Source organism: Metarhizium acridum, assembly GCF_019434415.1.
Source record: "Metarhizium acridum strain ARSEF 324 chromosome Unknown scaffold_1, whole genome shotgun sequence".
Lineage (NCBI taxonomy): Eukaryota > Fungi > Ascomycota > Sordariomycetes > Hypocreales > Clavicipitaceae > Metarhizium > Metarhizium acridum.
In genome coordinates, this window is record NW_027094015.1 from 3,398,106 (window position 1) to 3,419,881 (window position 21,776).

The 21,776-nt window shown below is 51.9% G+C and overlaps 5 protein-coding genes across 6 annotated transcripts; 3 read left to right on the forward strand and 2 right to left on the reverse strand.

Annotated features, from left to right (window-relative positions):
* The first annotated feature begins 213 nt into the window (after positions 1–213).
* Positions 214–1,793, forward strand: J3458_001013 (uncharacterized protein). The gene is made up of 2 exons (XM_066116477.1): positions 214–627; positions 693–1,793. The coding sequence occupies exon 2, from the start codon at positions 878–880 to the stop codon at positions 1,349–1,351; it is 474 nt and encodes a 157-aa protein (XP_065978359.1). The 5' UTR covers positions 214–627; positions 693–877; the 3' UTR covers positions 1,352–1,793.
* An 8,439-nt stretch (positions 1,794–10,232) lies between these two features.
* On the forward strand, positions 10,233–10,583 carry J3458_001014 (uncharacterized protein; the record flags this gene model as incomplete). The annotated part of the gene is made up of 1 exon (XM_066116478.1): positions 10,233–10,583. One exon carries the CDS (start codon positions 10,233–10,235, stop codon positions 10,581–10,583), a length of 351 nt encoding a protein of 116 aa, XP_065978360.1.
* A 519-nt stretch (positions 10,584–11,102) lies between these two features.
* DBP2 (ATP-dependent RNA helicase dbp2) lies at positions 11,103–14,586 on the reverse strand. 2 transcript variants are annotated; one of them, XM_066116480.1, is made up of 7 exons: positions 14,232–14,586; positions 13,935–14,077; positions 12,908–13,876; positions 12,735–12,842; positions 12,108–12,236; positions 11,902–12,048; positions 11,103–11,839 (listed from the first exon to the last, which is right to left on the reverse strand). In XM_066116480.1, the coding sequence occupies exons 1-7, from the start codon at positions 14,345–14,347 to the stop codon at positions 11,799–11,801; spliced, it is 1,653 nt and encodes a 550-aa protein (XP_065978362.1). In that variant the 5' UTR covers positions 14,348–14,586; the 3' UTR covers positions 11,103–11,798. The 2 variants fall into 2 exon arrangements, with proteins under 2 accessions (XP_065978362.1, XP_065978361.1); XM_066116479.1 differs by having other exon boundaries at positions 11,103–12,048.
* An 800-nt stretch (positions 14,587–15,386) lies between these two features.
* Positions 15,387–17,313, reverse strand: NDE1_1 (NADH:ubiquinone oxidoreductase; the record flags this gene model as incomplete). The annotated part of the gene is made up of 3 exons (XM_007809804.2): positions 15,387–15,460; positions 15,559–16,863; positions 16,938–17,313. 3 exons carry the CDS (start codon positions 17,311–17,313, stop codon positions 15,387–15,389), a joined length of 1,755 nt encoding a protein of 584 aa, XP_007807995.2.
* A 266-nt stretch (positions 17,314–17,579) lies between these two features.
* J3458_001017 (uncharacterized protein) lies at positions 17,580–21,677 on the forward strand. The gene is made up of 3 exons (XM_007809805.2): positions 17,580–20,167; positions 20,274–20,706; positions 20,776–21,677. Exons 1-3 carry the CDS (start codon positions 19,619–19,621, stop codon positions 21,615–21,617), a joined length of 1,824 nt encoding a protein of 607 aa, XP_007807996.1. The 5' UTR covers positions 17,580–19,618; the 3' UTR covers positions 21,618–21,677.
* The last annotated feature ends 99 nt before the right edge of the window (positions 21,678–21,776 follow it).

The following is a 21,776-nucleotide window of genomic DNA, read 5'->3' on the forward strand; positions in this document are numbered from 1 at the left end:
CGGAGGGATGAGTCAAAGTGCTGATGGTATGCCAAGCTCAGGCGAGCCACACGACCATCTCTCTCCTAATTGTCAGGCCGGTCACCGTCATATGTTGTTTGCATCTGCCAGACGGAGGCCAAGAGCGCGAGACTGTGCCGTGGTGGTGTCGTGATGGTGCCGTGATGGACAGACAGCCGCCACAGCATCGACATGTATGCATGTGTGATGTGTGCAGATGTCCACTCAAGAAACGACGTGCGCATGTGTGCCCTCCCCTCCTCTTTCTTCCCCACGGCGCTCCGTCAGGACGGCCCAGAGAGACGTGCAGAGCTGCAAGCCAGGGTCAGCCACTTTTAGCAACACCCAAATTGCTCCAAGGCATCCACGTCTCCAAGCCCACAACGCACATCACATCAGGAAGAACAGATGAAGGATTGGTGCGCCTTAGCCTGCAGAGCCAAAAGTACGACTAGGAGATGAAGATGTCGGGAGTCATCCGGGAGCGCATTAACGGCAAGCCCACCCTGATTGAGCTAGTCTACTAGTCGAAAGACGAAAAGGGTCATGTCCACCAGTGGCATCCGCGTCCTGTACAGTGACCTCCACCAGAGCTTCGAAAAAGGAAAAAGGATAAAAAAACGCGAGGTGCGCATGCCCGTGTCCGTGATATGACGATTTTGTTGTAATTCTCACTGCGTTGTTATCGACAGGTTTGCGGCGGGCAAAGCGGCACCTTAACACCTGCCCATGTCAGCATGTGTGAGGAGCTGATTGCGCCAGACGTCGGGTCAGCAATCAACAACGGGCCAAGTGGGTCAACTCTGGTGGTTGCGGTGGAATCTCTTGACGAAACCATCTCTTCGCATTGGTATTGTACAGATGATCAAACTGCCAGATGGCCAAGTGCATGCACACGCCGGCCGAGGGCTCTGTATGTACGCGATATCCAGCCTTCTACCATAATATTTACGATTCCTGGCTGAACACCTCAAGCCACTTCCTAGGGTCAAGGCCAGACACTTTCAGCCCTCTATATACATATTGTGAGCAAGTATCACGCTGGATGTCCACCCAGGATCCCTGTTCTATAGTAACCAGGCCCCCTCCCCCGGCCGCATCCCATCGCGACCTTGATGATTATCCAAAACAAGAACATGAGTGGTTTCAGTGCTGGATTCTATTCCTCGTCTGCCTCAGGGTTACCGCCGCATGGGCGGCATTTCTGCGCCATTCCAGGACTAGGTTTAAGCCGTATTCGTCTGCAGATGCGATTCCAAGACTCAGAATTCTCCATATTTTAGATCAGCCCGTCATGGTCAAGGCGGAGAGTTTGGATATCAAACAGACCTATGGTCGAACAGTTGACTAGTAGACACAAGAAACAGAGAAGCTCTTGCGCATGTAGCCTTCAGCCGATGGAAAATAGCTTGTAGATGGGAAAAAATGCGGCATCAGCGCTTTGACCAAGAAACTGGAACAGGTTTAAAGGAGGCCGGAGCAAAACTATGAGCAGCAAAAATGGGCGAGTGTGTGGTATGAGATGTCTGGCGTATTCTGAAATTTATCCAGCAGAAATGTTGATGTCGCAACCGCACACATGGCACTCAATACCGCGCCTGTACGAAGTAGTCTTGGACCATTTCACGAGCTCGGAAGCTTTTCAAACTCGTATATCGTAGGCCTGGTGTGATGGGTGATGCTGGGGTCGCAGTCGAGGATAAACAATACCATTACATTCCTGCCGTGGATGTCTTGATGATGTTCGAGGCACCCCTTGCGGACAAGCACCAGACATTCTCACCATACTGCGTTGCGCCAAAACGTTTCAATGTTAGGTCGGATCGATCGCTCAGACAGCCCCACCACAAACCCAGTGCCAAGTTCGCACTACATAACTTACCACGTACATACGACATGCTACATGTATTACCGCATACCACGGAATCACCCAACCACAGTTGCAACAGTTGCACAGGTACTCGTTCCGTACAACAGCCACATGATTGCCTCTGTCGGGTCGACCTATGCTTTTGGCAGGCCTATAATTCATCAGCCTCCACACCTTGTTGTCCATGTCGCCAGGCTCTTTGAGGCGTCACCCACCGCAAAACATAATGTCTTGACTTTTCGCGTCGCGGCGACGTGCAAGTTCTCTTCGTGATGCCTATACACTTGAGACATGATTGAAAACAAAAAGGAAAAAGAAAAGGAAAACGAAGAAAAGAAACTAAGAGAGACAAAACATGACCTGGGGATGGGGGACTGGTGACTATGCCAGACAATGGCATATCGTGCAAGTTGAAGCAGCGGCTATTTTTGGCGCCATGGGCATTCTGAAAGCTGACATCGATGAATCAATTTTATAATGTTGACCCAGCCAGTGCAGTCTAGTGTGGGCTGCTGCAGCCCTGCAGAATGCGCCGCCCCCCTCCCCCTCCTTCTCGCCAACTGGTCAACTGGTCAACTGGTCAACTGGTCTTTCCCAAGTTCCCCAGTTTCCTCCAAGCCCAAATGGTGCCACGCCCACTTTGACTACGACATGTCGCCCAACTAGGGAGGTACCAACGTACCTACTCCGTACAAGACATGCCTTGGGTACATTTATCTCCACGCTTATGCACGACCCAATCAATACATTTGCGATTGGGCAGCCTGGCAGACCGCAGATGATCGTCATGCCTCTTTCGCGTTGTGGACTCTTTATTTATTTGTTTCCCGTGCAATACTGTCCAGTTCCATCGAGAACCACAGGCAAAAAAAGCAAAGGAGCCGTGCACGACTGCAATGGACATGATACATACGGCGAGGCGAGGGGCGGCCCCGAAGACTCCGTTTTAGAATCGTGTTCAAGCCTCATTTTCAAAAGATCAAATAGGAACAAGGGAATCCCAGATGACCCTGCTATTCGAAGCTCTCAAGTGTGTCTTCGCGCATCACCTGCAGTCATGGCCACATCTGGGTTTGGCGTTAGCGCCCAAGGGGAATATGCAGAAGATCTAGAGTTACTGCGGGGGAGAGAAGAAAAGTCGGCGACGAGTTGCATGCATCAAGGTTGTTCGATGATACTCTCCGTATGCACATGCCCATCCAATAACGAGCATGTTGACTGGCCGCGTCCGAATTCGACAAGACCTTGCCGCCACCTGACATGACAGACCTGACATGACTGGCATGATAGATATGACAGATATGACGAAGACGACAAACACGACGGACGGACACGGCATGGCATGGCATGGCATGGCATGGAAATATGTCCAGTATGTTCCAAACTCGGGAGCCCTCGGCGGACTTGCCTCGAAACATAGCTCTTGGACGAGCTCTGCGTTTAGCTGGCTTTACCACAAGGTGGTGTTGCGTCGCGGCGATTTCAATATCTCCAAGACCGCATTCGCCAGAGCTGGAGTAATGATCTTACCAGAAGAAGGTATACTTCGTTTCACGACGTCGGCGCCAACTGCGCTTGTACGCTGCAGCCTCATCCGTTGCAGCCAGTTTTCAGGCCTGTTCATCTCATAGAAAGTTTTAGAGAACACACCAGGACTGAACATCAACGACTAGTGTCCACAGGGTCCACGTGTAAAGCCATGTCAGGAATTACTGCATTTCTTGCATTGCCTGCTCACCTGCCTACTTAAGTTCTTGGACGCAGAATACGGAATACACCTCTGTCACTACGTGGCTTTGCGAGTCGGTGTCACTCACTCAACCTGCATCTCGCCTCACGTGGGGTATCCACCGATGCGCGAACCCATCCATGCTCACGCCAACCTGGTCGTGGTCAAGCCTCGTCCAAGTTCCAAGTTCCAGGTCCCAGGTCCCAGGTCCCAAGCCTGCTCAGCTTTTGGCTCTGTCCTTTTTACGACTACTACGATGCCGCATGGGGAACCTTGAATCTCAGGGCGCACAAAGCTTTTCGAAGAGTCAACAAAACCAAATGCACAGTTCTAGTCAGAACAGTCCACAATCACCGGATATTCAAAATGGCCACTGCTGTAAGACGTTGTATGCATGCACGGCTGTGGAGTCTTGTCTCATTCGGATCGACGGTATCATATTTCTTTTTCGACGTACGTTACTTGTCCTCGTCATTAGCCCCAGACTGACTGTCTTTAAGACCATCATGGACGGCAATCGCAATGACCAATTACTTGAACGACATGTCGACGTAACATATACAATAGCTATGGCAGCAATCCAGTGCCACTGTACTCAACTAGTCCGGGCACATTGGGTGGGTAAAAGTCGGCGGACAAAACCAAACCGAACAACAACCTCTTTCCAAGTCACTACATGATTGATACACTCAGCCTTCTTTACAATTTCTCAGGGCCAGCAGGGGAACTGCAATGCAGTAGACTTTGTTAGTACCCGCTCAAAGAATTACCAAGCGAAATCCGTCTTTACCACTACACTGCTAGGAAATCAACTAAAACTAGACCTGTCTACTTTAGCGTAATGGCCCATCCGTATAGCGATTAATCCCGAGAGTGTTGCAGCACAAGCCGCCAGGCGTTTCTGGAATATTGGCCTAGCTCGGCTTCCTTCGAAGTATTACTCCCGTTCGAACACTTGCAGTATAAAGTACGTGGGACATCAGACGAACCATCGGGCTCGTTGTGGAAACAACAAAAGGCACCAGCAAACGCCTCAACTCCACAAGAAAGACGCGCTCCTACCATCCAGTAGAGTAATACGCTCCTTGGCTGGTTGTGAGATGTTTCCCCCCGCGGCGACGGGGTTGCCCTGGGCTAATAAACAAACCATCCATCGCCTCGTCCATGATTGGAAATTAAGCTTCTGCATGGGCCAGCGATGCATTCATACCCTCAACTGTGCATTCCCTCTGACACAAAGATTCCATTTCAGGGGCGAGTTACCAGTCGGCGGCGCGGCTGAGAGACGGGTGTTCTTCTAATTGAGGACAGAATAGGCACGCACTCAGCTCCATGGCCTACCGGGAAAGGGAAATGGCCAATACATGGCATGATAGACGATATTTCTCAGCCTAATAGACGCTATACTCCACCAAAACTTCAACTGTATCCATGTGCCCAGTCTGACAAAGTTTCATGATAACAAAATCAAATCTCGGACACGCGGATGCAAAGGCTTCCGGCGTGCATTTGACAGCCCGGCCAACAAGCGTCCGCGTTCAGCTGCGTCCCTCGTCGCCAGGAATGATGCTATGTCATTGAATATGACTTGTAGAATGGTGGTTGCCGAGACGGGCGCAGGGTGGCAGCCACCGGCGAAGCGCCAATCTTGGATAGTGTCTTTGCGGCTAAGCTTGAAATTTCAAGACGCTTGGCCATCAATTTTTTATCAGTCAATATAGAAGGTATAAACGGGCCGTTAGATTTCGATTCACCTATCAGCTACAGGTCAAATTCGCTGACTAGCCAAACCACATTAATAACACTATTCATCAGGAAAATTTAGGTAGGTAGATAGAAGCGTAGACTACTTTCCCATAACAACTACAGAACAATTTTGGTCCCGATTGCCGCTTCCATCAACAGCACGCACTGCACTACAGAAACAGGAATCCGCTACGGACCCAGCAATGTCACTGGTATTGATTTCGAGGACCCGGGAAGAGAAGTTGCGTTGGTCTCGCCCGCCACGCAACCCCTTATATAGCCCTGTGTTTTTGGAAGGGGGGTGTCCGGGTCGCAATAACCAGGTTTTAGTACTTGATTGAAGCATTTTGCCATGACCAGCCTCGAACATCAGCCTCTTTTGATGGGATTGAAGATTGAGGATCAGGGGCTTGTGTCACAGGCTGTCATGATGGGTTTGCTCTGGCCTGTGGTCTGGTGCCGGCCCACTTTCGCTCCATTTCCCAGATCTCACTTCTGCATCCATCTACTCAGGATGGTGTCAGCGAGCTGAGCGGCCCAGTGGCACTGTGGTCTGATCCGAACCAACCAGGCACATGCCTAAGTCATCTTAGGGTCATTGTCGGCCCCTAGTTTGCTGAATCAGCGGCTGGGCGGTTCCGTGGATGGGATTCCCACCAACCTAAAACACCACTCCGAACTAGTATAGGGGAGGGGCGACGGTAAGTGCATGGGGAAATGGCTTCCGAGTATCAGCTAGTATCCCGTCAGCAGTGGTGGCCGGGACAAGGCGAATATCCGTATGGAGTTTTGCGTGCTGACAAGATGAAGCTCCGTGTTGAAGCAAGCTATTCTGGCAGCCACGCCGTGTGGACAGCATCTCTCGACGCATCTCACGAAGAAATCACCACGGGCAACAGAAATCATCTCCCGGCTTCTTCTTGGTGGGCACCGACTTGTTCGCCGTGGGGATGATACCAGTCTTCTGCTTCTACTAGCGCCGCGACTTTGTGTCAACCTTTTTTCCCGCATAGATTTCGGAGAATTTTCTCAGGTTGCAAGAGATTGCATCATGCTCCCTGCTTAGTTTTCAAAATCAAACAGCTTACAATTCTTCCGAAAATCCCTGTGTACATCACCCGCGGCCAGCGTGGTCGACAAAGTATTCAATGCAGACGGGTGATGGTGGTGGCTGACAATCAACATTTTTACACATACATCTACCTACCTTGCTACTCCTTTGATAGACGGCTTCCTCGCTGGGTATGTTACATGCTGGGAGGACTGTGGCCGGTGGTGCAGCCTGGGACAATACAGACTGTATGTTGAACGGCCGGCAGCACCCCTATCCTGTATTTCAAAATGGGTGTCGCATAGGCAGAGCGCAGCTCCCCCCTGATGAGGTATACGACGAGCACCGCCATTTGCATCTTATTAGACGATTTTCGGAAGGGCTATTGGCTGCCATCTGGGATTTGTCAAAGCCGTGACAATCAAAGCCAAATCGACGGACAAAGTTGGAAAGAAAGATCGCACCAGCAAAACACGACACCAGAGGGCTGGGACTTGCACCACGGAGGCCGAGCCGGCGGCTGTGCTTCCATTGTATTGGATGTTCCCGCATATGTATAGTCGTTCGTACATTGTCTGGAGTGGAAATCGGAGACATACCGTTATGCACTTTGCATTAGAAAGCCAGCTGCAACAGGATGCAAGCAAAGCATGCATGCATGCATGTAATAATGCAGCCAGCGTATTTCCTTGTGCTAGATGGATTGCTGGACAAGGACATGCTGGGGTACAAAAGCCACCCACCTCCATTGATATCTCCAGCAAGAGATCCAAAGGTCCTAGACCGTGAGTTGGCGGTCTGAAAGGAGGGGGGTCCTGGCTGCTTGGAGCCGGTCTCACGAAACAGGAAGGGCTGGCCGCTCAGCCCCAATTATGATGAATGGATGCCATGGAGTCACCCGGTTGGCAGACCAGAAATCAACAAGAGGCCTGACGATGTCGGGCCCAACCAGGTTGGAGTTGTACCGACTGAAGCCATCAACTCTGACAGAGGAAGAGGAAGAACCCAGGAATCCAGCCACTCAAGCCACCAAGGGATGATTCAATAGTTGCCAACCACCTGGGCAGTTCAAATCTATTGTGTATCGTATTGTATGGGCCCGAGTACTGGCCTCGTTCGGCAGGGAACAGGCGGTGACGGGTAGTGGCGCCAATGGCTTCACGACGATTCCGTACTTCAGCTACTTCGGCCTAGAGCCCGGGGAAATGAGCGTACAGCCTCGCCGTAGCAGGTGACGGACTCAGTCTGTTGGGGCCGGCACTGCGGGATCTAAATTCTAAATCCTAGCTTCCCAACATTGAACTTTGCAGCTGCATTCGGGGCTCTCCAGGCCTTCGTACTCGGCACTCCGTACTCACACCGAGAAAGGTGTATGTGTGTGTGTGTGTGTGTGTATACACGGAACTAGCTGTGCCGAGCACATGGCCATCCATTACGGAGTACATATGTATGCTCATTTATCGAGTACCTTTGCGTCTTCGGGTCGTGAGGGCTATTCATGATTCAGGAGCTGTGGCGCTCTCAAAGGGACGCGTCTCTACCATGACGCGTGTGCCAGCATACTCAGGAGACCTCGCCCGAAGGGATCGCATTTGCGGGCTATCTGACCCAGGGCAGGATCAGATTTCATTTTGTTTTGTTATTATTATTATTATCATTATCATTATCATCAGCCGTCTCCCTTTCGCCTCCTCGAGGAAGCGGCCGTCGCATCGAATCCGGCAGTACTGCAAACTCCAAAGGTCCAAGAGCCAAGGGGCATTTAGGCAATGAGCAATGGGTAAGCCAGCGAGCAATGCCGACCCCGTCGCTCATGTCTGTCTGTTTCTTTACTCACAACACCCCTCCATGCTCGATGGGTGTGGCCGAGCAATTGGGCGACAGCGAACGCCCCCCTCCCTCCCCTGAGATCACCACCACTACCAGCACCACCACCAAGACACCAAGTCACCACCTCCAACTCCCCTTCTTCCTTGAGCTTCATTGGTGCGCGGGCTACAGCGCTGCATAGAGTTGCGGAGTATGTACTCCGTACTCCGTACGATATATGATATTACGATGGGCATTGTGAGCACCCACCTTTTGCGCTTCCCAATTTCGTTCCATGACGGCAGTGTTTTGCGAGCTTCCAGAAACGATGCACGCCATAGGGCTCCAACTGGCACTAGGTTACCTACCTCCAAATCAAATCTTCATACACCAAAGGGGGGGCGAGGGCAGACTCGAATTGTCCAGATAGTACTCCAAAGCTTTCGGCGCGAGACGGGCTCAAATGTGAAGTAGCCAGTCCTCAGAGCCTTCAGCACTACCAAACCATGGCTTCCGTGATCCGGACAACAAGGAACAGGCAATAAGCCCAGTCCCAGCATGTCCCAAGTCTTTCGTACAACTACGGTACTGGCGTCCATACACCATTCAGGGAACGCCATGCTGAACCACGTCCCTGGGAACCGACTTACGTATGTGCCTGTGACAAGTATTCCGGCACAGTCTGGTCTTCAAGCCCTCTTTCAGCCATTTTTGCTTGTATCTTCCACTCGCTGCCCTGCTTCGCCAGCGCTCATTTGCCATATCCGAAACTTTTCGGGATGGTTGCGGTCTCCGGCAACCCGCACAGCCAGCTCCAAGGCTGCCCATCCATTCCCGCCATGTAGCAATGTTAATTACTACCCTACTACCTACCTACTACGAAGTACCTAGGTGCCTAGGTACCTATAGGTGGTGAAGTACGGAGTACCTGTTCACTAATCTCGGGACCACCGAGCAGCCCCCCTCTCACCTCTACTGCGTTGTTGACTCTGAGATGTCCCTTGGCCACTCTCGAGCTCCCTCGAATTTTTCTAACTGGAAGTCACCATCTCCGGCACGTAGAGAACTTATTGAAAGCTCAGCTATTGTTGGACACGCGAGCTCTGGGGGGATCGAGAAATCAAACACCCACAAAATACAGAGGAGCCCACCAGCCCCTTTGGATGCGTTCGGATGAGATCAAAACGGTGGCGTCTCACGTCGTAGGGTGTAGCAAATTGAGCATTCACATTACCCGGTACTACGCACCGAAAGACGACAACTTGAGCTTCTCCCTCATCTCGTCAATGTTAATAGTTGCCAGCGACCCCAGCTTTTATGTCGACATTTCAACACGTTTCCTATAGCAGGCAACAGGATACAGTGTATAGAAGCAAGTAGTACTATGCAGCCAGCATTCTATTGCGTGCTGACGGTGAAGGTCAGGTGACGATAAATGGCTTGTGAACTTGCATATCTGATCATTTCTAGATGGAATTGTGGCAGAACAAAACCCCTGCCACGACAAATGAACTGACCAACACACCCCCCTTTAAGAATATGCCTCGCAGTACCTCGTCTGCCCGCTTGCCAACCTGCTTACCTGCCTGCCTCCCGCAAACACACATGTCTTGGGTTCGACCTTGGTTCAACGATGGGGAAACTGAGACACACGTCGTCGTGCTGAGCTGAAAAGACACGCCTTTTGTTATCGACACTGCCGTCCTTTCTGCTCCAAACTCCCTCCCGTCTTTCCAGACAGTATACGGAGTACCGCGTGCCCAACTGCTCCCCATTCCAGGCCACGACATGGCTCGCAACAATTTTACCGCTGGGTCTTGCAAGATTGCTGATCCCAATACTCTGACGTTGTTCCCACGTTGACAATGCCTCTCTACTACTATACGGTTTTTGCTCCGTGAATGGCCTAAGCGTCTACAGCGAAGGGGAAAAAAAAGATGAACGTGGCTAGTTGATAATTCGGCAACTTTTTCATCCTCCATCAAAAACACTGCATACGTCGATCTGAGCAATAGCTGTCATCCAACATGCTTAACCCAACTCCTTATTACGCATGCAAAGCTGCACGGGCACGGAATCTACTTGAAGAGGCGAAAAAAGAGAGAGAGGGGGAAAAGTCGGCCCCTCCGTCTCGCCCCGTGTCCAAGAGCCGAGTCGCGTTGGATTCTCCTCACGTCTTACTACATGCTTGCAGGCCCCGGCAGAGAGCCGGGATCGTATCTGGCCCAGGTTGCCGGTTTTGTTTTTCCATTCATTCATCCATCATCGTTGCCAAGGCAGCTTTCTCCAAGGCCGTCCCACCGGCAGCCCCATGCGCCGACATGTCGGCGCAACATCAACAACTATTGATGCCGTACGACGAATATTCTACCGCCTGATCCGCGTATCAAAATCAAACTTTGATCTTGGTATTTCCGTGAAAAATAAAACCACGGATGCATACTGACAGCCAGATCACGCAATCAAGTAGACACTCTAGGGCGCAACGCGATGAAAATTGCACTCCGTTGGATGGCGGCCCCCGGCATGCATAGACTTTGCCCTCTGTCGTAGTTGTTGTTTTATTTATTGAATTACACTAGCTAGCTAAACCTTTTTTTTTTTTTTTTTTTTTTTTTTTTTTTTAAAGATACAAAATCCGCACAACTGTAGTTGGAATCGCGCATCCTCTCGGAGCACAGCGGCATGCCGATTTACCGAATGGTGCCCGAATCCCTCGGGCATGAAAAAGGCGAAATAGGGCAGCAAGAACCACTCAAAGCGTCTGGTGTCAAGTGGACGATGACACGCGGCCCCCTGTTTCATCAAGCAGTGGCAAAAGCGTCTCGACCGTGACGCGACTCGCATGACCTGAAGCATGTCGACGGGCTTACATACATACACCGCCCAATTTCTCGACGTCATTCCATGTGCCCAGCGTAGACGATATCGACAGGAGCAAGCATGGTGAATCCTTGCGTTGGTTGACCCCCGATGCACAATATATCAATCACATGATGTACCATAATACATGGCAGCCGATAATCTTGTCACGCACAAAGTCATCAGATCAATTTGTTACACATAGGCGGACGTCTTCACGGAGCCCATAAAGTACATGGTTTGGCAAAGCTCCGCCTCAATTGTTAAAATGCAAAGCAGCTTTTATGAACAAAATCATCTATCAACACAATCAGTGACAGGTTAGCATCCAACAACCACGACACTATTGCCTGCGCCGTGATATTGGTCTGATGCCTTCCTGGCCAAGTCGTCCATCGACATACATGCGCAGCCATGAACTAGTCCTCAGAAATAGTCGGTACGAGAGCACAGGCGTCGTTAAATAGGCCGCGCCTCTGCTATGGACCAGGGACCCAGGCGGGTACTACTTGTCCAACCATGAGCAATCAGAAAATGAATAACCTTGACGATTGCGCACAATTATCGCGCCGTGTCTAACTGCGAAAATGAAGAAGAAGAAAAACATCCTATACCTTCTATCAAACGCCATTACATGTACCATGTGCTTTTGAACTTCATATTCGAATGGGCCATCTTGCCACTCTCCAGCTCGCAAAGACCTGAGCCAACTTTGTAGACGACAAGTCACCTTACCACCTTCGGTTTCCCAGGGGTTGGCTGTTGGCATTGGCTGAGACAAGACGGGTCAGCTCGTGGTGAAGTTTACATGACTTCAATTTCGTCGATACCCACCTCTACCACCACCACCTCGTCCGCGTCCCCAGCCTCCATATCGATGGCCTCCTCCGCCACCGAAGCGGGCCATTTCGGCAAGGCGAGGGTCAATCTTTTGCTTGGCCTCCTGCAACACATTGACGAGCTCACGGGCCTGTTTCTGGTCTTGGATGACGTTGTTAGCCTAGTAGTGGCTATGAGGGATACAAAAAGCTGGTACTTACTGTCAGTGGTGAAGAACGTGATAGCCGTTCCCTTGGCACCAGCTCTGCCGGTACGGCCAATTCGGTGGATGTAGTCCTCCGAATTGTTGGGGTAGTCGTAGTTCAACACATGGGTGATGTTGCGAACATCTTGTATCAATCAAGGTTAGCAGGCGAAGACGAGGGTGTGTATAGCAACGTTCCAGCGCAGTCATGCGTCAGGGATGGCTCGAAATTAAAGCCATCTGAACATTCACTCCTTGGAAAAACCAGGGCAATCCAATTGGGTGCGACAATGCCATTCATCCTTTTTGGGATACTTGTGGATTCCGTCACCGGGTCCTCGGGTCAGGGAGCCTTGGGAGACAGCTTGAAGAAATCAAGAGATGCCAACTTCTACGCCAGTACCACGGTAGAGAAAAGGGGTACGCGGGCAGAAATACGAGTATAGCAAAGGCAAGGCTACACAGCGGATCAAGACTCCACGGTTGGAGAAACCAGGCGGACACGGTTTACATCAGGCACGCTCGCGCAATTAAGATATGGCCCCTAGACGTCAAGAGTAAAATACAGCAAAAGCGTTGCTGGAAGTTGCTAATGGGTAATAAGGCGAGGGCAGAAGGGTTGGACGGGGGGGATGATACTAACCAATACCACGTGATGCTACGTCTGTGGCCACCATGATGGGGCTCTTTCCGGTCTTGAACTGGTCGAGAACCCAGTCACGTTCGTTTTGCTGCTTGTCGCCATGAATAGCTATAGCAAGAGCAGTTAGTAACCAACTGTCGTGGGATAGAATGCTTGATACGATGGATACGTACAGAGTGCTGGCCAACCGTCTTGACGAAGGAATCGGGTGATGTCGTCGGCAACTCGCTTTGTTCCGACAAAGATGAGAATCTTGTTCTCTTTGTTTTCCATGACCTGCTCAAGGTGCTTGATCATGCGATCGCGCTTTTCCATGTCAGACACAACCTCGACAATCTGCGTGATTCTGTGGTTGGCGGACAAGTCCATGGAGCCGATGTTGACCTGAATAAAGTCGGTCTGGAAATCAGCAGCCATGGCTCGTACCTCCTTTGGCCACGTCGCGGAATACATGAGAGTCTGTCGGTCAGGTCGAATCTGCTCAATGATCTTTCGGATCTGGGGTTCGAAACCCATGTCAAGCATGCGATCAGCTTCATCAAGGACAAGATAAGTGACACGGCGCAAATTCGTTTTGCCAGCCTCCAACATGTCGATCAAACGGCCAGGCGTGGCAATGCAGACCTCAACGCCTCGGGAGAGATCGCGAATCTGAGGACCTTTGGGGACGCCGCCGTAGACGCAGGTATTTCGGATGCGTGAGGAGCGACCAAACTTGGTGATTTCTTGCTGAATCTGGACAGCAAGTTCGCGAGTCGGGGCTAGGACAAGGACAATGGGACCATCCCCAGGGGCCAAGAGAGGCTGGGCGTTGATGTGAACAATAGCAGGAAGACAGTAGGTCAGCGTCTTTCCTGATCCCGTTTCGGCAATACCAACAACGTCACGTCCGGAAAGAGCCATTGGCCAGCCCTGTGACTGAATGGCAGTGGGGGCAGGAAAGCCCTGGGCCTTGACCTCGTCCAAGACGTAACGTGGAAACCCGGCCTCGTCAAAGGTCTCAACAGGCTTTGGCACATCTCTTCCTGCAATTGTCATCTGATGTTTGCGACGGAACGCATCAACCTCTGCAGAGGATCTATTGGCGACCTCCGGGCACTCTTTATAGAACGACTTTTCGAATTTAGGCAGCGTAGACAGGTCTGTGAAATCGTTAATACTCTTCGGTGCATGATCTTGATGGAAACGAGGAGTACATACCCCAGTTTTGCTTCTGTAAACCAGCGCCGAGGTTGCTCATGCGATCGCCACCACCACCACCGTACCCGCCATGGCCACCACCATAACCGCCGCCGAAGCCGTTGCTGTTACCGTGGGGGCCGTTGCTGTAGCCATTAGATCGTCTGAGACTGGAGCGTTAGCAAGATATTCTTCCAAAATGTGACGAGCTGGCCAGCTGGGCATGGCGCGATTGCCGATACACATGGAACAACTTCCAGTGCAGCGAGTTGACAATCGCTGGGTAATGCCGAGTCGCCGTCGAATGTCAAAACTCACCCTCCACCGTAGCCGCCGCCGTATCCATTTCGATCTCCTCTGTCGCTTCTGTCGCGACCATAGCCTCCGTGACCACCACCGTAACCACCACCGCGACCGCCACCGTAGTTGGACATGTTGGCGTCCTTTGTCGATTTGGGTCAGGGCTTGTAGGGCCTAAAAGATGAGGGTTATGTGAGCGGGATGTTGCAGTCCGTCAGTATTGAATCACAGATTTCAAATCCGATAAACGGATGCGTCGTGCAAGGTGATAGGGAGGAGTGCAGGTCGAGAAAAGTGAGAGTTGCCGCTGCGTAGTGCAGAGTTTGAAAGAACAGAGTTTTGTTGGCCCGACTCGCGCCTGGACTCTTTTTTTCCCTTCCGCTTCTGCCAGGCCCCTTCCCATTTTTTTTTTCAGTCTGCCACTAGGCGACGCTAGTAAAAACCTACCTCCACTAGGGTGCCTTGAGTGGGTCTTCCTGTCTCCTCCGTCGCCTTCTGCTTATGCAATATGACACATGTGAGCTACCCTACAACACTAACGTGCAAAGTTTGACTTCTGCTTTGGATTTTACATCTGGCGATTAGATATGTTCGGAATTACACGTCTAATATGCAACTTTCCTTACCATGCGGTTTTTTTTTCCTGTAGTGGGTATTGTGGATATTGGCGCTGTGGCATTGACGGGTTAAGCCGCTGAAGCTCTATTTTGTTACAAACGATTCGGATACGTTCAAGACTCTGGTCACCTATCCGCGCAGGCAACCCACCTAAGTACTAGATGGGTAGGCGGGCATATTACGGTAGAGAGCTGAGTGATTGATATTGGCAAGCGACTTGACTACACTGCTGCTTCCAGCTTAGTGTAGTAAGCATGGGAAATTTATAGGGGCCGTGGACCGAAACCACACTTGAAAGGTCCTAGTATCATCATCATTGGCGCTATTTATCCGATGACTAGAATCCGCCGTACATCATGGCAGACGAGAATACTCATGTATATTGAACAATATGAAGTCAAGTCAAATTTCCTCTAGTCTAAATACGAATGCACCCTTGCTCTATCGTTGGATGTCCCAAGTAATTATCTATGTCTCACTCCCCGATCCGTAACGATCGTGTGGCCTCCACGTCCACAGCGTCTGTGTACATACTCGCCAGTTTAATTGTCCCCTTTACTCTCGCGACACATCACGGCCGAATGCCTTGGACTTGAGCCAATCCAGAATGACCAAGACTCGATTGCGAGCTGTTTGGCAGTCGGTTAGTTCCCAACACTCGAGGAAAAGAGGCAGAAAGGGGCCACCAAGGCGAAAATTGACAATCAAAGGAAGGGGTATGACTCACTGCTAAAGCACATGGAGAGGTAAGCGCTGCGCCAGAAAAGATAGGTCATTCTGCCACCGGTGGCCAAATTTCCGTTCCACCAACTGACATCAGCAACGGCCTTCTCACTACCAATGTAAGCCAAGCTGCCCTGGTGACTGTATCTGAAGGGTTTAATATCCTTAATTCTGCGCAGTTGCTTCTCCAGGCTCTCAATCTCCTGTGCGGCCTCGGCCGAGTTACCGGCCTGCAGATTCATCTTGCTGCTCAGCTCCTGAATGCGGGACTCGTGCTTTTCAGTCTTGGCCATGTTATTGAACAGCCGGCCGAGGAAGTTGCCTTCCTGAGACGCCACCTGTGCAGTGGGAGCATACCCAGCGACGGCGCAGTCACCAATAGCCCAGATATCACGGGTACCCTGCACAACCAGGTACTCGTTGACGGCCAAGCCACGGCGGGAATCTTTCTGGGCAGGAATCTTGGTTATCAGGTCCTTGATGATTGGCCGAACGGCGTTGCCGGTGGCCCATACCAGAAGGCCGTAAGGAATGACAACGCGCTCCTTGCCACCGTCAGGGCGACTGACCTCGGCCTCGACTGTGGTATTCGTGACCCTCTTGACCATGGTCTTTGTCTTGATGTCAATCTTTTCCTCACGGAGCGTATTCTCGGTGTAATCAATGAGCTGCTTTGAGAAGGAGGGAAGGACATTAGGGAGGGCTTCGATCAGGGTGACCTTGAAGCGAGGGCTGATTTCAGGAACGAGCTTCTTGATGTCCTCCTCGAAGAAGTCCTGGAGCTCGCCAGCAAACTCAACGCCAGTGGGCCCGCCGCCGACAACAACCATGTGCATCAGCCTGTCAATCTCGTCGCTGGTCTGTCCCTTGAAGGCGGCCGTCTCGACGCAGTCCATGATCTTCTTGCGGATCTGCTGGGCATCGCCAATCTCCTTGAGGAAACAGCTATTTTCTCGCACACCGGGAATGCCAAAGGTTGCGTTCTCAGCACCGACGCCAATAACGAGCATGTCGTAAGGAATCTCGGTCTCGGAGGTGGCCCCCTGGATTTCCGAGTTGTCGACAATCTTGACGACCTTTCGATCGGGGTCGATTGATGAGGCTTCCGCCTCATAAAACTTGACTGCTGCTTTCTTGTGTCGTAGAATGGTTCGAACAGGCTCCATAATGGACCTGTGCTCGATGGTGCCGGTCGTGCATGACGGCAGGAGGGGAGTGAACAAGAAATAGTTCCGGGGAGAGACGACGACGACGTTGTAATTCTCCGTATCCAACTTCTTGAGCAAGGCGACAGACCCCCAGCCAGTACCTGAGAAAGGACGGAGGTGGTTAGCAACAGTGTACAGCATCAGCTACGGAGTGGGACTCTCCGATTTCGCTCACCTAGAATGACGAGCGTCTTCTTGGTTGGATCCGGCTCGAACTGCGGTTCGGGATGGCGATCCTGGTAGACGATGTAGCAAGTGTAGCCTACAAGGCCAACGGCGGAGAGGTAGGTGAGTCTCCATGCCCATCTGAAGGTTCTGCGCAGTCTGCCGGGCTTGGGCTTGGGGGCTTCGTCAGCATAAGCTCTGCGGAATGCGACCCTGCCGGTCGCGGCGAGCCTCATGGCGACGGTCGGCCTCGCAGCTGATCGCAGAGCATGACGTCCGGTTGCCGTAGAGTAGGCTGTAGAGTACGCTCTGGATCCGACGCGGGCTGGCAGTGCCAATTGACTTGCTCGACCGAAGGCGGCCAGAGCTCGGGGGGCGGAAGGCATTGCGCAAGAGCTTTGGAGAGCCGTGTGTTGTGCAGGCGCAGCGAACTGCACAAAGACTCAATTGCGCCGGCAAGCAGTGAAAGGGAATGCGTAAACGCGCAATAAGAAAGGGAAAAATGGGTGCTAACGTGCCACCATAAAGGGAGGATGAGATGACAGAGAGAGAGTTTTTGTAGCTCGAGGTGAACTCGGCGGCCAAGAGAGAGAACTGTTTGTCTGGGCTTGGCGGTTTGGCGCTTAATTTTTTTTTTTTTTTTTTTTTTTTTTTTTTCCCCTTTCTCTGACTCTGTCCTTTCTCCCCGGCGCGCGCGGTCCGTTCTTCGCAGTGACAGCGTCAACGACAAGCGCCAGAGTCTTGTGCCCTTGTGCCCTTGGCGCCCTTCTTTTCTTGTTTTTAATTGGGCGGAAGCATCTTTCGGTCTTTCGGTCTTGGGGTCCTTGGGTCCTTGGGTCTTTGGTTGTCCTATCGGCCCTGGATCGCTGTTTTCTCGGTGATTTATTTTATAATAACACGGAAAATCTTTGCTCTGCCCAGGACATGGACGAAATGCCGTGTGTCTGGTAGCGTGCTTGTAGATACTCGGTGGTCTGGACTCTGGAGATGCCGCTGCCGCTGCGACATCTTGACCAAGATGCACGATTCTTCAGGATTCTCCAGCATTTCAGCCTTGTCTAGATGCAGGCTGTCGGCTGTCTTGATGGTCTGTCTGGAGCCGCCGTCCCATCTTGGCCCATCTTAGCCCATCTTGGCCCATCGTTCCGACATCAGCCGGTATCCGCAAATCTTCACAACCGTCATGACGCCCACGGGCAGGAAGCGCCATGTTCGGTTCTTCCCGCCATAGCCTGTCGCTGCGTCACGGGAGCAGCAGCTCGTCGTCCTCGATGGCTCTCTCGCTGCTCTCGTACCGAGGCTCCAGTTTCTCCCGACAGACGTATATGGGTTGATGGGGTCTACCAACACAAACACTTGCTGGCTGATATCATGTGGCATACATACGTCAAGGCAAACAGACGCCGACATGTTCCTGCGGCAGCCCATCATGGTATTATCGGAACTGCTTTCTCCATTTCTATCGATACGGAGTAAAAGAATCTCGATTTTGCCGGCAACCCCCCGACCCTGACAGCCCTGACAGATATTGAATGACCATTGGCGCGGAGCAAGGCTGCCCGTTGCTTGAGTGAACAGCTTCATCAGCTTCATCTTGGACACAAGGGCACCATGACGCTGACACAGATGAGCAATTCAAGGCACCCTAAACTTCGAAAGGTCCCGCGGCAAGTTGCAGCCCGCGGATCGCTCTTGGTCTTGGACTCTTTGCCCGTGGTTCTGCCGTGACGGTCAGTGAGGGACTCAGGGTCATGGCGCCGCCCGCATTCTGAAACCAGACGTGGTCAAATCTGCGACATGACGAGCAATGAAGCAGCCTGCTCACGCAGCCTTTGTCGCAGACCAAGCCCCAACGCTACTCCGTGTTGTAAATTGTAACTGGTTATCGCATCGCCCGCACCATCCTCTCCACAGTCTCCCCGATTCCACATGTGCATAAATCATAAATCGAAAGCCCATACGCAGGGGCAATCGTCTTGTAACGCCTCAACGAACCCAATGTGGTAACGCCAGCGTCACGGGTAGCTGGCTGTCCTGCCACGCAATCACGGACCTCTTTTCCCACGGCACGCTCGTCAAAACGCTAGACAGGCTAGCTGTCTGAGGTCTCTGACCAACGGCTCTAACCACCCAGTATCTGCCAATCTGGCCGTCGCAGATAGACATGCTCTACCGTTCCGGCAGCTTCTTCGCCTTGATGATGGACCATGTTGGAGCCCCTTGAAATGGAATCTCTGCGACCACAAGGAAAGGTCCCTCTCGCCTCGGAACCACGCGCGCCGTCGACCAAACATGGGGCACTCGACCTCGACCTAAAGACTGTTTTGTCTTCTTCCTTCGCTCTCCCTCTTATTTACTCCAGGTCCCTATATCCACCTCTGGTCTTTAAAACTCCCTTGGCTATTTACCCTTTGGCCGCTGCCTTTTCTGGCCGAGCTTCAACTGTGAATGGTGGATCGGATTGCTCTTCTCGCTACTTCAAATTTCATCATCGGGGCTGGCCCTGTATCATTCTCATTCACTTACAAGTCTCCTCCGAGTCCGCGGGACATTCTTCTTTGTGGACGTCCTTTTCCAAACACCTCGTCTACTTCTTCCAGCTTAGCTATGAATTAAACATATCGACTTCCTACCAAGCCCCAAAGGAGAATAATGCAAAGCAACTCACACGATTTGTCTTGAGAAACCATCATGGTATCGGTTGCTGAGAAAGACGGCCTTGCGTCGCAGGACAATACACCACCAACCAAACTCCCCATGGACTTTCCCAGCTGGACTCGGGCGGAAGAAAGTGATGGGAAGGACCGAGATGCCAGGTTATCAATACTACACCGAAGAAGCAGAAAGTGGAACAACAATGGCGAGAGGAAAAGGGAACATGGCGTAGCACATGCCGCCGACCCTGGACAGCGCCCCAGCCGTCTTGATAGCAGAGGACTTTTCAAGGATATTGCTCAGCCGGTTGTGAGCGGTATATTCGATGCCTTATCTCCTCACGACGGGCCGGAGAGCAGCGATGATGAAAAGCATAACAAGTCCAAGGGCACGAAGCAGCCTGCCCCGATTCAAACTCAACCTCCGCCTGAGTTACCAGCACCGAAATCACCAGAGTCACCAAAATCACCCAAGTCACCCAAGTCACCAACTTTACCGGCTTATCCAACCCCTTCGTCTCTTCCAGTCTATTCAACCGCTTCTCCTCTTCCACCGCCGCCTCCCCCAGTTTCAAATCCAGGGAACGTGAGTCATCTTGATAACCCATTGACCAAGCGGATATGGAAACAGTAACCCGCCCTTTGCGCACGTTGATTACCACGTTGATTGTATGGCTGACCTTTGCCATTAGCCTAAGCCCACAGAAGCCGTTGTCAACCCTATCCAGCCGCCCCCGGGATACACGTTGTCAGACAGCAGCTACGGTCCAAGTATGAGACTCAGCACGTTGACTCCAAGTGCTCCCACAACTCGACCGACAACTACGACCAAGGTGCCTCCGCTTTTACTTACCCCGATTGTTACCCTCCCCGTGCCGGTGCCGGCATTGTCTTCTGGCGCAAGAAAAGGTGTCAATCTTCCGCCAACGTCAGATGCGGTCTTGACATTTTCGACGTCAATGTCTCCAATGAGCCCGATGAGCCCGACGAGCCCGACGAGTTCGTCTTCCGTGTACCCCACGCCAAACTCTGATTCAGCCAAGGGATATTACCACGATCACGATCATGACAAGGGCAATATACATCCCAAAGTAGAGATGGCCCTTGTTGCCCTGGGCTCAATTGGTATGCTGAGAGCCTTCTCTTCCCCGGAACGGAAATCGGGGCTGGTTTGACTGATACATGAGAATGCAGGTTCATCAATCATTGTTGCGTTTATTGGGTGGTTGGTTTGGCGGTGCCACAAACGCCGTCGGGCGAATGGCAGTTCCAGGGCCTGGAAACCACATTTCCCCCAAAATATGCCTACCGATAAACCAAAGCTGTTGGTGACGAATACACTCGCTCGCATTCCCATTCTCAAAAACCGCATGGCTGATCGCCGCCGCCGCTGGACAAACCTTGATCAAGCAGATCTCGGCCCGTTCAGTGAGAAGGCATATGTGGCCCAGTCACTGGCGACACAACAGCCACCTCTCTCGGGCGTAGCTGTTCAGACCGATTTTGTTAGAACCAGCATACACGCCGATGTGCCTCAAAATGGGGCAACGTTACATGTGCCAAAGGTTTCCATATCATCCACTGAGCCTCAGGCCGGCAGTACCCTTCGCTCTGGAGCTCAACTCCCAAACACTCGCCTGAGCGACATCTCTTCCCTGTCATCCGGATTTGGTGATGGGCAATTCATGATAGATACCTTGAGTAGCGGCACAAACTATGCAAACAATACCGCTTCTGAGACTACGGTCAAAGCACCATTGCCCGTGGCAAGGCGAGAAAGCGTCGGCGCTTTGAGCCAGCGACGCGACACCGTGTATACCGAGGCAAGTGAGGATACGCCCGCCCGGTTTCGCAGTGTCAACTCATGGGTGAGGCAGCAGACGGGACGAGTAACGCGTGCGACGCAGCGCAACCAGGCATCCGACGCCCCGCCCGTGCCTGCATTGCCGCCGGAGCAGGACTTTGATCTCATGATGCCTGATGGGGAGGAGCCTCGGCGGGCAGATTCTGTAACAGGACACGGTGTAGCTCGTTGAGATGATGGTAATACCAAACAAGAGAAATCATAGTATGACGCGTTGTCCTTGGACAATGAAAAAAAAACATACATCTATATATAATAAGACGACACAATATTTAATTCAGAAAGCGTGGCCCTGCGATGACAGACATACCCAGTGAACACTCTTCTACGT